This window comes from Polypterus senegalus, chromosome 10, assembly GCF_016835505.1.
Source record: "Polypterus senegalus isolate Bchr_013 chromosome 10, ASM1683550v1, whole genome shotgun sequence".
Classification (NCBI taxonomy): Eukaryota; Metazoa; Chordata; class Cladistia; order Polypteriformes; family Polypteridae; genus Polypterus; species Polypterus senegalus.
The window spans coordinates 2,727,512-2,739,076 of record NC_053163.1 but is presented as its reverse complement, the minus strand read 5'-3'; the positions used below and the strand labels follow the sequence as shown (position 1 = coordinate 2,739,076).

At 47.4% G+C, this 11,565-nt stretch overlaps 1 protein-coding gene across 1 annotated transcript; it reads right to left on the bottom strand.

Moving 5' to 3' along the window:
- Positions 1-1,249: 1,249 nt before the first annotated feature.
- Positions 1,250-7,101, bottom strand: cdipt (CDP-diacylglycerol--inositol 3-phosphatidyltransferase (phosphatidylinositol synthase)). The gene is made up of 6 exons (XM_039764879.1): positions 6,833-7,101; positions 6,574-6,708; positions 5,350-5,503; positions 3,469-3,550; positions 1,857-1,938; positions 1,250-1,771 (listed from the first exon to the last, which is right to left on the bottom strand). Exons 1-6 carry the CDS (start codon positions 6,873-6,875, stop codon positions 1,629-1,631), a joined length of 639 nt encoding a protein of 212 aa, XP_039620813.1. The 5' UTR covers positions 6,876-7,101; the 3' UTR covers positions 1,250-1,628.
- Positions 7,102-11,565: the final 4,464 nt, after the last annotated feature.

Genomic DNA, 11,565 nt, shown 5'->3' with positions numbered 1-11,565 from the left:
TAAAGATGGAGTCACACACAATGAAGGCAGGTAAGTTTGGAGGAGAAAAGGCGAGGCATTCATCCTGACCAACTCTGGTGGTGCTGCTGCTGGTGAGGCTCTGGGCCTGCGCTGCTGCCAGTGGAGCTGCTGCACCGCACAAAGTGAACGCAATCATGAAGGAGGAGGATTAATGAGGACGTGACGGAGGGGAAACGAGCCTGCAAGACCTCCACATGCGCACTGCAGGCCTTTAGGACCTTCCAGAGCCTCAACCTCACATGGTCTGATACAACAGCCAATGGTGAAATATGGAGGAACAGCAGACACCAAAGAGTCAACGACCTGATCGAGGGGAGAAACCCAAGGTGGTCTGGCCACACAAATCAACTCTCCAGCATCAAACCTTCACAGATAACAGCAAAGAGTTTGGCCAGGAACAACATGGAAATGTCCCACAGAGCAGGAGTGTGGAGGAACACCGGGCGAGAAACGGTCTGTGATGGAAACCGGGGTGTCAGTGAGCCCCAAACCCCCAAACACTAAGAGTCCCGGGTTCAAATAGTTGGTGATTTTTATTCCAAATCCCTCCAAAAGTGACAAAAGCACAAGTAATCTCTGTCCTACAAATCACAATTCCTCCCTCCACCAGTCGGGTGTTCCTCGTCTTCCTCCCAGCTCCGACTCACCTGGACAAGGGAGTGCGCTCCCTTTTATTTAGGACGCGGGGGTACTTCTGGTGCCAGGGTAACTGCCCGATGGAAGTCATCCAGAAGTCCCCATGTAGAGAGCACATCTTCCTGCAGCTCCCCCTTGTGGCACCCAGGAACCCCAGCAGGGCTGTGTTGCTGGACTACACTTCCCAGCATGTCCTACTGGTTTCATACTGGGCACCGATATCCAGGGCCACCGCCCTTTAGCATCCCGAGGGAATAAAGAGTCCCTGACAGCACCTTCTTCTGGTGGGATGTTTGTCCATCACTTCTGGTTCTGGCTTCTTCCTCTCTCCTGGTCAGGATGCCCATCCAACCCCTGTGGCATTTACAAGTGGGCCACACGGCACAAAACGCAATACCAAACGTCACACACCACCCCTCAGAGGAGACAGAAAACGGGGGGCCAGGAACATGGAAATGTCCCACAGGGTAGGAAACAAGCAGGGTACACATGGGACCAACCACAAGTGCTGTTCTGGGGCAAAGAAAAGTGGCGTCCCCAGGTGGATGACCACAGGGTCCCCAAAGGAGGAGGCCAAGCCGAGCCGCGCATCTCCAGGCAGTGATCTTTATTGCTCTCATGACACAGTTAATCGTAAATTTACACAAAGGGGCTGCCATTCGCAGGGACAAAGCGGCCAAGACTGAGATTCTGCAGGGTCTGCGGCAGGCCATCGTCACCCTGGTTAACATAATTACGAAGGTGACATCTAAATGGCCGTCAGCATGGCAGGCAGAAGACTGTACAGAAGGACCCCATCGCCCCATGCATCGTTCCAACATAATGGCCTGACACGGCGGCAACATTACAATGTCAGGCCATGCGTTCGAACCCACAGGGCGACCTCTGCCACCCCGAGACCCTCAAGAGCCGCACTCCAGAGACCCGACGCCAGTCTTCCCAAGATGCTCTCCAGCATCCACTCCTCACTCCTACATTTTCTTTCGTTCGGCCACGTCGATTGCCGCCATGTTCCTTGAAGCCGTGATGAGGTGCAGGAGGCTGATTGCCGACTTCATGATGGCGATGGGTGTGCTCACCCAGAAGATCACCCTGAAAAGGCCCATGCCACCCACTGTGGTAAAGGAAACAGAAAAGCAGAAAGGGTTAAACAACACAGAAGCGGCCGATGCCAATCAAGCTGATCTGGAAGGTCTTACCTGAGGGCCCCTCGTAGAAACTCAGGAGGTACAGCATGCAGTAGAAGAGCTCATTGCCTGCGCACATGAAGAAGAGCACCGGCTGAAGGGGGAGAAACAGAAAGAATGGTGGAGGACATGCCAGGGCGCACAGAGGGACTCGCCCACCTTGGCACAATCACAGGGGATTCAGTTAGGGCCGAGACCCCTTCACATTCTGCACATGTTCTCTGGGCTGTACGTTTAATTTTAATTGGATAACCCTAACCCATCAGTCTACCCTCGATATCCCATAATGACAAAGTGACCACATGTTTACAGAAAGGGGTGCAAATTGATCACAAATCACAGACTGACATCTCTCATTCCAAGGAGTGTTCAGGCCCTTTAGCGTGCGTTCAGGTGCCTCCTCTTTGCTCCAGTTCTCCTTGAGATGTTTCTAGAACTTGATGGGGTCCACCTGTGGACACCTGAATTGACTGGACCTGCAGAGAGAGGGTCCAACAATTCACACTGTAGGTCAGGACAGAAAGCAAGTCACTCACTGTAAACCTCCATGAGCAAACGGTGGCGGGGCAAAGCCAGGGCACGGGGATCAAACCTTCTCTAAGGCACCGAGCGTCCTCCAGGAGCACAGTGGCCTCGAGAACTGTGAAATGGAACAAGTCTGGGACCACCAGGACTCTCACTAGAGTTGGCTGTCCAGCTAAACTGAGAAAGAAGGGAAGGTGAACAAGAACCCAGCAGTCACTCTATGAGACCTTAGAAGGTCCTCTATGGAAATGGAAGAACAAGAATCTCAGCGGCAATCCAGAGAAGCCTGAAGGAAGCCATCGCTTGATAAAAAAGCATTTAAAGAACTCTGAGTGCACGAGGAAACAGACAACAACTGAACTCCTTGGGCAGCATGTCTGGTGAAGACAAAGCAAAGCTCCTCATCGGCCTCATTCCACCCCAACAGTGCAGCCTGTGGTGGAGACAGGGAGACTCGTCAGACAAGAGGGAAGGATGAATGCCAACAAATCCAGAAAGGTCCTTGAAGAGAACCTGCTCCAGCGTGCACACCACCTCAGACTGGGGTGACACTTTCTATGACCTCAGGCCTGGTATGGCTTTAGGACAAGTCCCCGAGTGTCCCCATAACACAAGTGGGAGGAGACCTGAGGGGATCTGCCAGGACGAATGGGGCGCACTGCCCAAATCTAGGAGTTTGGAGAGACTTGACCAAGAAGAGCCCAAGTAGGAATTTCTGCCAATTGGGGTCCTACAAAGTACTGATGGAAGGGTCTGAATACTCCAATAAAAATCCCATAAATTTAATTAATACATTTACTTTGTCATTCTGCGTTACTGTGGGGCTACAATAATATTTACGGGTACAAGTGGCACATTTGTCTATTTAAAGATTACATCTCCGAACACAATGCACAATGTGAGGGGGTCTCCAGACACGCTGAACCCACTGAAAATGTGCTTACCTGGGCCTGCAGCCCACTCCTTCCAAATATCTGATAATGCCACTCGACAGTTAAAGTGGCACCAGCACCCGGCTGGCTGCCTCCCACCCCACCGCCGCTCCATTAAACGCAGGCCCCTTTGCTTCATTTTAGATAATGCCCGCCTCCTCTCGTACCCGTGAAGTGTAGTAGATTCTCAGCACAGGATTCCCCGACAGGTCGATGGTCTTGTGACTGCTGGACCCCTTCATGATCGAGCTGCAGGGAGACAAGATGAAGTAGTTAGCAAGCCAGCAACTCCTCCCTCTTAAGGACTCCGACTCCCAGAATGCACTGCTCACTACCATGCATACCCCCCCACCCCCCATTCTTCATTAGCACCCAGAAGTGTAGCTGAGAATCAGCTGGGAAAGCACACGAGTTATAAACAGTGTGATCACTGAATCATCCTCGTCCTTTTAGACCTCTCCTTACCCACCAGGTCCTCCTTGCCACCCTCTCCGACTCTGGTATCACTGACACTGCCCTCAGGTGGTTTGGGTCCTACCTCTCTGGCAGATCCTTCCATGTGTTCTGGCATGGAGAGATGTCAAAGGTGCACCAGGTAAGCACAGGTGGAGCCCCAAGTGCTAGTGACGAGTCCTCTCCTCTCTACACATCACTTCATTAGGCCCAATCATCTAATCTCATTTATTATTTTTCTTAAATCGGTTCTTATGTTCCGATAATATTCAGTTGTCACTTCCTCCAGAGGTCCCCACGGTATCAGCCACAATCTCTGTGTGTCTGATATTGCAACCTGGATCAAGGAGCACCATCTCCAGCTCAACCTGGCAAAAACCGACCGTTTTGTTAGCCCAGCTCGCCATCTCTGCTCAGTGTGGCTCATCGGCACTAACACCTGCCAAGTCAGAGGGCACCCCTCAAGTGGCGACCAGTGATCATCTGTCCTTCACTAGCCATACTGCTATGGTCTCCTGGTCTTGCAGATTCGCTCTTTACAGCATCCACAAGATCAGACATATCAGGGCAAGGGGATCAAACCTCCTTTAAGACACTGAGCGTCCTTCAGGAGCACAGTGGCCTCGAGAACTGTGAAATGGAACAAGTCTGGGACCACCAGGACTCTCACTAGAGTTGGCTGTCCAGCTAAACTGAGCAAGAAGGGTCCTGGTCAGGGAGGTGAACAAGAACCCAGTGGTTACTCGTTATCCCAGCTCGCCATCTCTGCTTAGTGTGGCTCATTGGCACTAACAACTGCCAAGTCAGAGGGCACCCTTGAAGTGGCGACCAGTGATCATCTGTCCTTCACTAGCCATACTGCTATGGTCTCCTGGTCTTGCAGATTCGCTCTTTACTGCATCCACAAGATCAGACGTATCTGACGGAGTACACAGCACAGCTCACATCAGGACTACTGGGACTCTCTTTATGTGCCACAAGTTGCTGCAGATGATTCAGAATGCCACCGCATGTCTGGGGTCACTCCTCTTTTTGGGGCACCACATTGGTTCTCTGTAGCAGCGTGTATTTAGTTTGGATCCTTGATCCTTGTCTACAATTTAGGCAGTGCTCAGTATCTCTATACTGTATATGTGGAGGCACTGGTGAGGGTCCATGCTTCTTAATGACCACTAGGCTGTGTTGATGAATGGCGTCTCGTGATGCCACACATGCCTCAATCCAGACTCTTCATGTGTAGCTCCTGCCCACCTCTACTTGAACTGCTGACCCCCTCAGTATGTTTCAGAAGTGCTGAAGCCCCTCATCTTTGGCGGATTCTAATTTAGGACTTGTAACTCGCTTGTATTTCTGTCCTGAGCTCTTCACTTGTGATGATCATTTTTGTCACCTTGTCTTGTCACGCTTGTCCCCAAACAGTCCCCCAGACTGACCTTTACTCAAACAGGTTGGCCTCTTTTGTTAAGTCGCTTTGAATAAAAGCGTCTGCTAATAAATGAATGTAAATGCAAAATATATTTGGAGACGGGGGATTCAAACCCAAAGTACCTGTGCCACCCCCACCCCAGCTACACCTATGGTGCTGCTTGGCTCACCTGTGCAAATGCATCCAGTGGCTGGCGACGTCCAACGACATGCTCAGCTGGAAGAGGATGGTGTACTGAGGGTACAGCAGGGACAGGTTGACGAGAAGACACATCGTGGCACAGCGGTCTGTCAGCATATCCAACATGGCTCCGAATTTTGTACCTGAACACAACAGTCCACAGTTAGTTTTCTTCTTCATACTTTACTTCTTGCCAAGACCAAGTGCCCCTCATTTTCACCAACCTCTCGAGCACAACGCCCTCCAGTCCCAGGGACAGACAAACTACACACTGGGGCCAAGTTTGCAGGGCTAGTTGATGGCCAGCGTTACCGTGGAATTCAGAGTGCCACCCAGGGTGCCCACCATCCATCCATTTTCTGCCACTTACACCGTCTGGGTCGCAGAGGCAGCATCCTCAGTAAAGATGCCCATTTGTCCTGTACTCCTCCAGGGGCATACCAAAGCTTTCTCAGGCCATCTGGGAGATTTCATCTTTCCAGCACCTCCTAAGTCTGCCCTGAGGTCTCCTGCTGGTTAGATGGACCCGAAACACCTGCACAGGGAGGCATCGAGATGAGATGCCCAGACCACTTCAACTGGCTGCTTTCGATGCGGAGGAGCCGCCTGGGCTTCTCACCTTACCTCGAAGGCCTTGAGCAGGAAGCTCCTTTCTGCTGCTTGTACCCATAATCTACTTCTATTGGTCATTACCCAAACCTCATGGCCATGGGGGAGGACAGGAATGAAGGCCACCAGTAAATATGGAGCTTTGCCTTTCTGCTCAGCTCTCTCTTCATCACAGCTAACCAGTACAATGGACGCCGCTCCGATCCACCTGTCAATCTCCCACTCTCTTCTTTCCTCACAAGACCCCGAAATACTTAAACTCCTCCACTTGAGGTAGCACCTTACCCCCAACCTGAAGGGTAGTCACTACCCACTACCCAAAACGTCACAAGGAGATGAGCTGCCAGCCTGTTAAGTCAATTTGGGTAGACTGGCACCTCCGGGGAGGAGGTCATTTAACCAGACTAAGCCCCCAACAATAGCATGTTGAGTGCCCACTGTACTGATGCTCATTGGGATTTTTTTGGACTTGATTACACCAACCCCAAAGTATGTCTGGTGCCTCCCACCCTTACCATTTTGGTCTGATGCCACCTCTGCCCACCTCTAAAATAAGCTCAGCCTCTAGTTGATAAACAGACACTTCCAGAGTAGGTAAACCCACCTTGATTGAGCGCCCGGGCTGCATGTCCATCAAAGGCATCCAGCAGACCACTTAGCAGGTAGAAGAAGGCGGCCAACAGAGGGTTTGTGGGCATGAAAGCAAAGGCCACAAAGGCAAAGAGGATCCGACAGTAACCTAAGGAGCAGAGCAGAACACAACACGGTGACTGTAAAGAAGTTTCCAGAAAGGGTCAGCAGGGGGTGCCAGTTTAGCCGCCCGGCTCGGCTCTGCACGGCTCGGTTCGGGATGGCCTCCTTACCTATTAGGTTGGGCACGAACAGGAAGATGTTTTCTTCTTGCATTCTGGCGCCTTGAACGTCTCACAAAATGACACAGAACCGATCACCCGTATCTTTTATTATTTACTATCTTCTTATTTATTCATTTTTTTATGCATCTTCTTTTCTATCAATGTAAATATTAAATCAGAATTAATTAACGACTCAGATGTCACCGAGCACAGAGGTGAAACCCACACAGCGCCGAGCGGATTTCCGGCGGCCCCTTTAACTGGCGGCGTGACGTCAACAGTGACGGCACGGCTGGGTTGTACCATTGCTATCGCGAAGAGGAGGCGCGCAGATTAAGCCGGCCGCTCCCATGACTCGTTTTCAAAGCGGGAGAAGGCCAACCCAAGAATGGATGTCAAAGATCAAAGTGAAGTTCTGATGAGCGGAAGGAAATACGAAGAATAAGATGCCCAGAAGCTGAACTCTCCTGAGCAGTCTGCACGGTTTAGCCGGCCGCTGTACTCCAGAGCAGTTTGACGTGGTCGCGCCCAAGTCGCCTAGCAACAGGCATTGACAAGCGCTAAATGAAGTCGGAGGATAAAATGGGCGGCGAGGCGAAGAGTTGAGCGTAAAACACAAATGAAGAAGAGAAAAAAGAGGAGGAGGAGGAGCTTGGCGTGAATTCGTGCGGCCGGAGATCGACCATCCACTTGTGTCATGAAGTCCGAGCCTGCAGCAGCAGACAGGACAGCACGCTTTAATAATAAAAATAATAATAATTGTATTTGTAAAGTGCTTTTCTTAAAGGTTTGACAGGGTAAATTCACGCAGTCACCGTCAGTAAAACAGGCTGGGGCAACTGACCGATAGTCCTTGGATGTGAGAGGATAGAATGGTGCAAAGCCGTGTCGGTAAGGGGACAACGTGCAAAGTCCATACCGACTGGGGTAGAATTCTGAGTAACCGCCGTACCGTCCGATAGGATAACGTACAACGTGTGAATTACAAAACTCCACTGAGAGGCACCGGCATTTGCCAAACCCGCCTATTCACATTCGAGTCGCGTCCTCTGGGAGCATCCCGCACAATGCAGGGACACTCCGAAGATGTCGCAGGACTCCACCATCGATATAAAGTGCTGCAGTCAAGCGCCCCCGGTGGCGAAGCCTCTGAACTACACACTGTATCACAGGCGCTTTAATGGTGGTCTGTCCCCTGGGCGTCACCTGAAGGACACATCGCAGTGACGGATACGCTGTGGGTTCACAGTTTAAAGAGCCCCTGTGAGGGAGTGTGGGGATCTGAAGACCCCCCAGCGTGTAAGTTCAAGGTTACTATCCGGTGTAGTGCGGCGTACTGTTTGTGTGTCTTCGGACTCAGCAGCACACATCGGATGGTTCGAGTTCAACACATGCGGTAAAGTTAAAGGGACCAAGCGAAAGAGTCAACGAAAAGGAAAAGGCGCTTACAACGCGCTCATAATGTTTCTCAGATACTGGGGTGAGCATCGTGTGACCCTGCTGCCTGTATGAGGTGGACCACAGACTTGGGGCAGTGCAGGGGGCACCCAGCCCTCGCTCTCAATTTAAGAAGACCATAATTCAGTTGTCGGGCAATTCAGTACTTTCCCCCAACGTCCCAAACTAAATGCTGATACTCTTTAAGTTCGTTTTACAATTTCCGCACACCATACTGCACGTTTATTGGCTGATGTACTAATTGTATTATTTCTCCTGTGTGTCTGTAGTTAGGGTTTTACGTTTCTGCTGCTCTACGCATCCAAATTTCCCCCTTCAGGTTAATAAAATTTAGCGAATCTGAACACTTTGGTCACGTGGAAAGGAACCGGGATTTACAGAGAAAAACGACACGTGGGCACCGGGAGAACATCCAAGAAAATCAGGAACGTCTGCGAGGCTCTCTCGGAACAAAGCCAGCGACCCTCCAAAAGGGGGCTCAGCCAGTCAACCAAACTTTGTTTTATATAGCGCCTTACCTACAAGGAACAACTCATTAGGCTATGCGCAGGGCAAGCTGGAGATACAATTTAATACAAATCAATGTAATGTAAGATTATAGAAATAACAGCAGCAGCGGTGATAATAGAAATACCAACAATAGAGGATCCAATAATAATAATACGTACAATCATCATCACCACCACCCTCATAATATTAATAACAATAATACGAATGAGGTTATTATTATTATTGTTGTTGTTATGAGGGTGGTGATGATGATAGAAATTGTTTTTATTATTTTAAGTTTTTATTCTAAATAATAAAAACAACAGTAACAATCATATAAATATAAATATAATGCTGTAATACCTAATAAAATATATGACGTTTAGTGCTATAATAATCTTTACCACCCAATAATAATGTTGTTCTTATTACTGTTAGTATTAATATTATGACAGTGACAATTATGATGAAGCACATTATTATGATTATTGGAATTATTAGTAGTGATATCAACAATAGTAATAATAATAATAACAATATCTAATAATAATAATGATAATATATGACGTTTAGTGCTATAATAATCATCATCACCACCCAATAATAATGTTGTTCTTATTATTCTTATTATTAATATTATGAGGAAACAGATTATTATGATTATAGGAATTATTAGTAGTAATATCAACAATAGCAATACTAATAATATATATATAATGCTATAATATCTAAGTTTAGTGCTAATAATCATCACCAACCAATAATAATGTTGTTCTTGTTATTATTAGTATTATGATAAAGCAGATTATTATGATTATAGGAGTTATTAATAGTAATAATAATAATATAAAAACTATAATATCTAATAATATAATACGACATACTGTATAGTGCATTAATAGTAATCATCATCCTCATAGTACTAATTAAAACAATAAGAAGAAGAATGATATTATAATATTATGGGGATGATTATTATACCATATGTCATATGTTGTAATTTGATGTTATAGTATTATATACAGTATGTACTCTTATTATTATTATTATTGCCGTTGTTAATAATATTATTAAATCCAAGGAGCCGGAAATAATAATATATATCTTATTACATATTAATATATAATATTGTAAACTAATGATCAACTTTAGATCAGTTACAGCACCGCGGGGAGTGCGCATTTGAAAGGTGCGGTGCTACGTACCAATAATATGGCTGTATGTCCAGGGCACTGGCCTGTGAAGCACAAGTTGTGTGTGTGGGACCCCCAGAGAGTGACTTCACCTGCCAGAATCAGATCAACTGGAGGAGCTCTGTGCTGGTAACACACGTCCAGAGAGAAGAGCAGAAGGACGGACGGACGGACGGAGGGAGGGAGCGTCTGTCGCCATGAGAGTTTCACTAAAGAAAGGCAGCGACGAGCATCTACTCCTGGGTTGTGACCAGATAGAGAGAGAGAGATATGAGAAGCTCTATATAACAGATAATATGAAAGGCACTATACAGTATAATAGATAGGCAGATAAATGTGAAAGCCACTATATAATAAGCGCTATATAAATGTAAAGAATTATTATTCTTATATACAGATATGAGAAGCACTATATAATAAATATGAAAGTTATTAAGTAATAGATAACTAGACAGAAATGAAGGGCTTTATAAAATAGATAGACAGATGTGAAAGGCACCATACGATATACAGTTTGAACGGCAGCATATAATTAATAGATAGATATGAAAGGTATTACATAAATAATAGGAAGATACTGTAGATATAGACATGAAAGGCGCTATATAACTGGTAAATAGATATGGAAGGCGTTATCTAATAGATAGGTAGGTAGATATGAAAGTCACTATATAATAACTAGGCAGAGATGAAAGGCATCCTATAAAGATCAGTAAATAGACATGAAAGGCGCTACATAAGAGATCAACATGAAAGGCGCTGTATTAGCTAGATAGCCGGACCTCGAAGATCATCGTGGGGGTCCCACTGGCTCTTTAGCCACACAGCTGGTGTCTTTTTTTTTTATTCCCGGGGGGGTGCACTTCAGTGTGAAAAACAACGCAAACCTACAGCGCCCTCTAGTGCCTTCTGGAGTAGCATTGCCCAAGTAGTGCCCGAGGTGTTCCGCTGCCCAAGTCTGAAGTGACACCGGGTCTGCTGTCTTGATTCTGCCCATTGTTGTCGCCCTTCCAACTAGGGTGCACCCACATCTGGGCCAGCATGGCATTTTTCAGCTTGGCCTTGTCCCATTAATGGGACCCATTAAACTGTGCAGTGGGGTCAAGTCTGAGGGCAATGCGGTCTGCCAGCTGTTAGGTGGATTTGAATTCCCAGCCCCACTTTCTGTGCCCTGGTGTCACAATAATTTATTTGTACTGCTGTTTGTCACCAACCTACACAGAAATGCGGACTATGAAGGGCACTATAAGATGTGATGTCTGACTGACTACATGAGCACACTTTGAGTTTGGGGTCAGGAGTGAATTCTGAGTTACAGAATCAAATCCAAGGAAACTGGAGAATGTCCCTGCCGCTGCCTGGTGGTCCCGAGGAGCCCCCAACTTGTTTCCTGGCTACTTTAAAGCTTGTTTTTACTCACCTTTGTGGATTTATTGAGCACATAAACTAATTGAAGGTACAAGGATGCCAGTTTGGGACACACTAAGGCAAGTAGAGCTTTTGCCACGCCATGTCTGCTGGTTACCATGCCAGTCCTTAAGTGACCGTAGTAGCCACCCAGCCGATGGGTCCATCTTTGTTTCATAACTGGCATATCAGAGA

What these genes read in the sequence shown, in the direction of transcription:
- cdipt (XM_039764879.1), bottom strand. Translation starts at nt 6,875, where the DNA reads ATGCAAGAAGAAAACATCTTCCTGTTCGTGCCCAACCTAATAG. An exon ending in CACTGGATGCATTTGCACAG is followed by an intron (nt 3,551 to 5,349) that starts GTGAGCCAAGCA and finishes GTCTCCCTGCAG; the next exon opens with CTCGATCATGAAGGGGTCCA. An exon ending in GAATCTACTACACTTCACGG is followed by an intron (nt 1,939 to 3,468) that starts GTACGAGAGGAG and finishes CTCCCCCTTCAG; the next exon opens with CCGGTGCTCTTCTTCATGTG.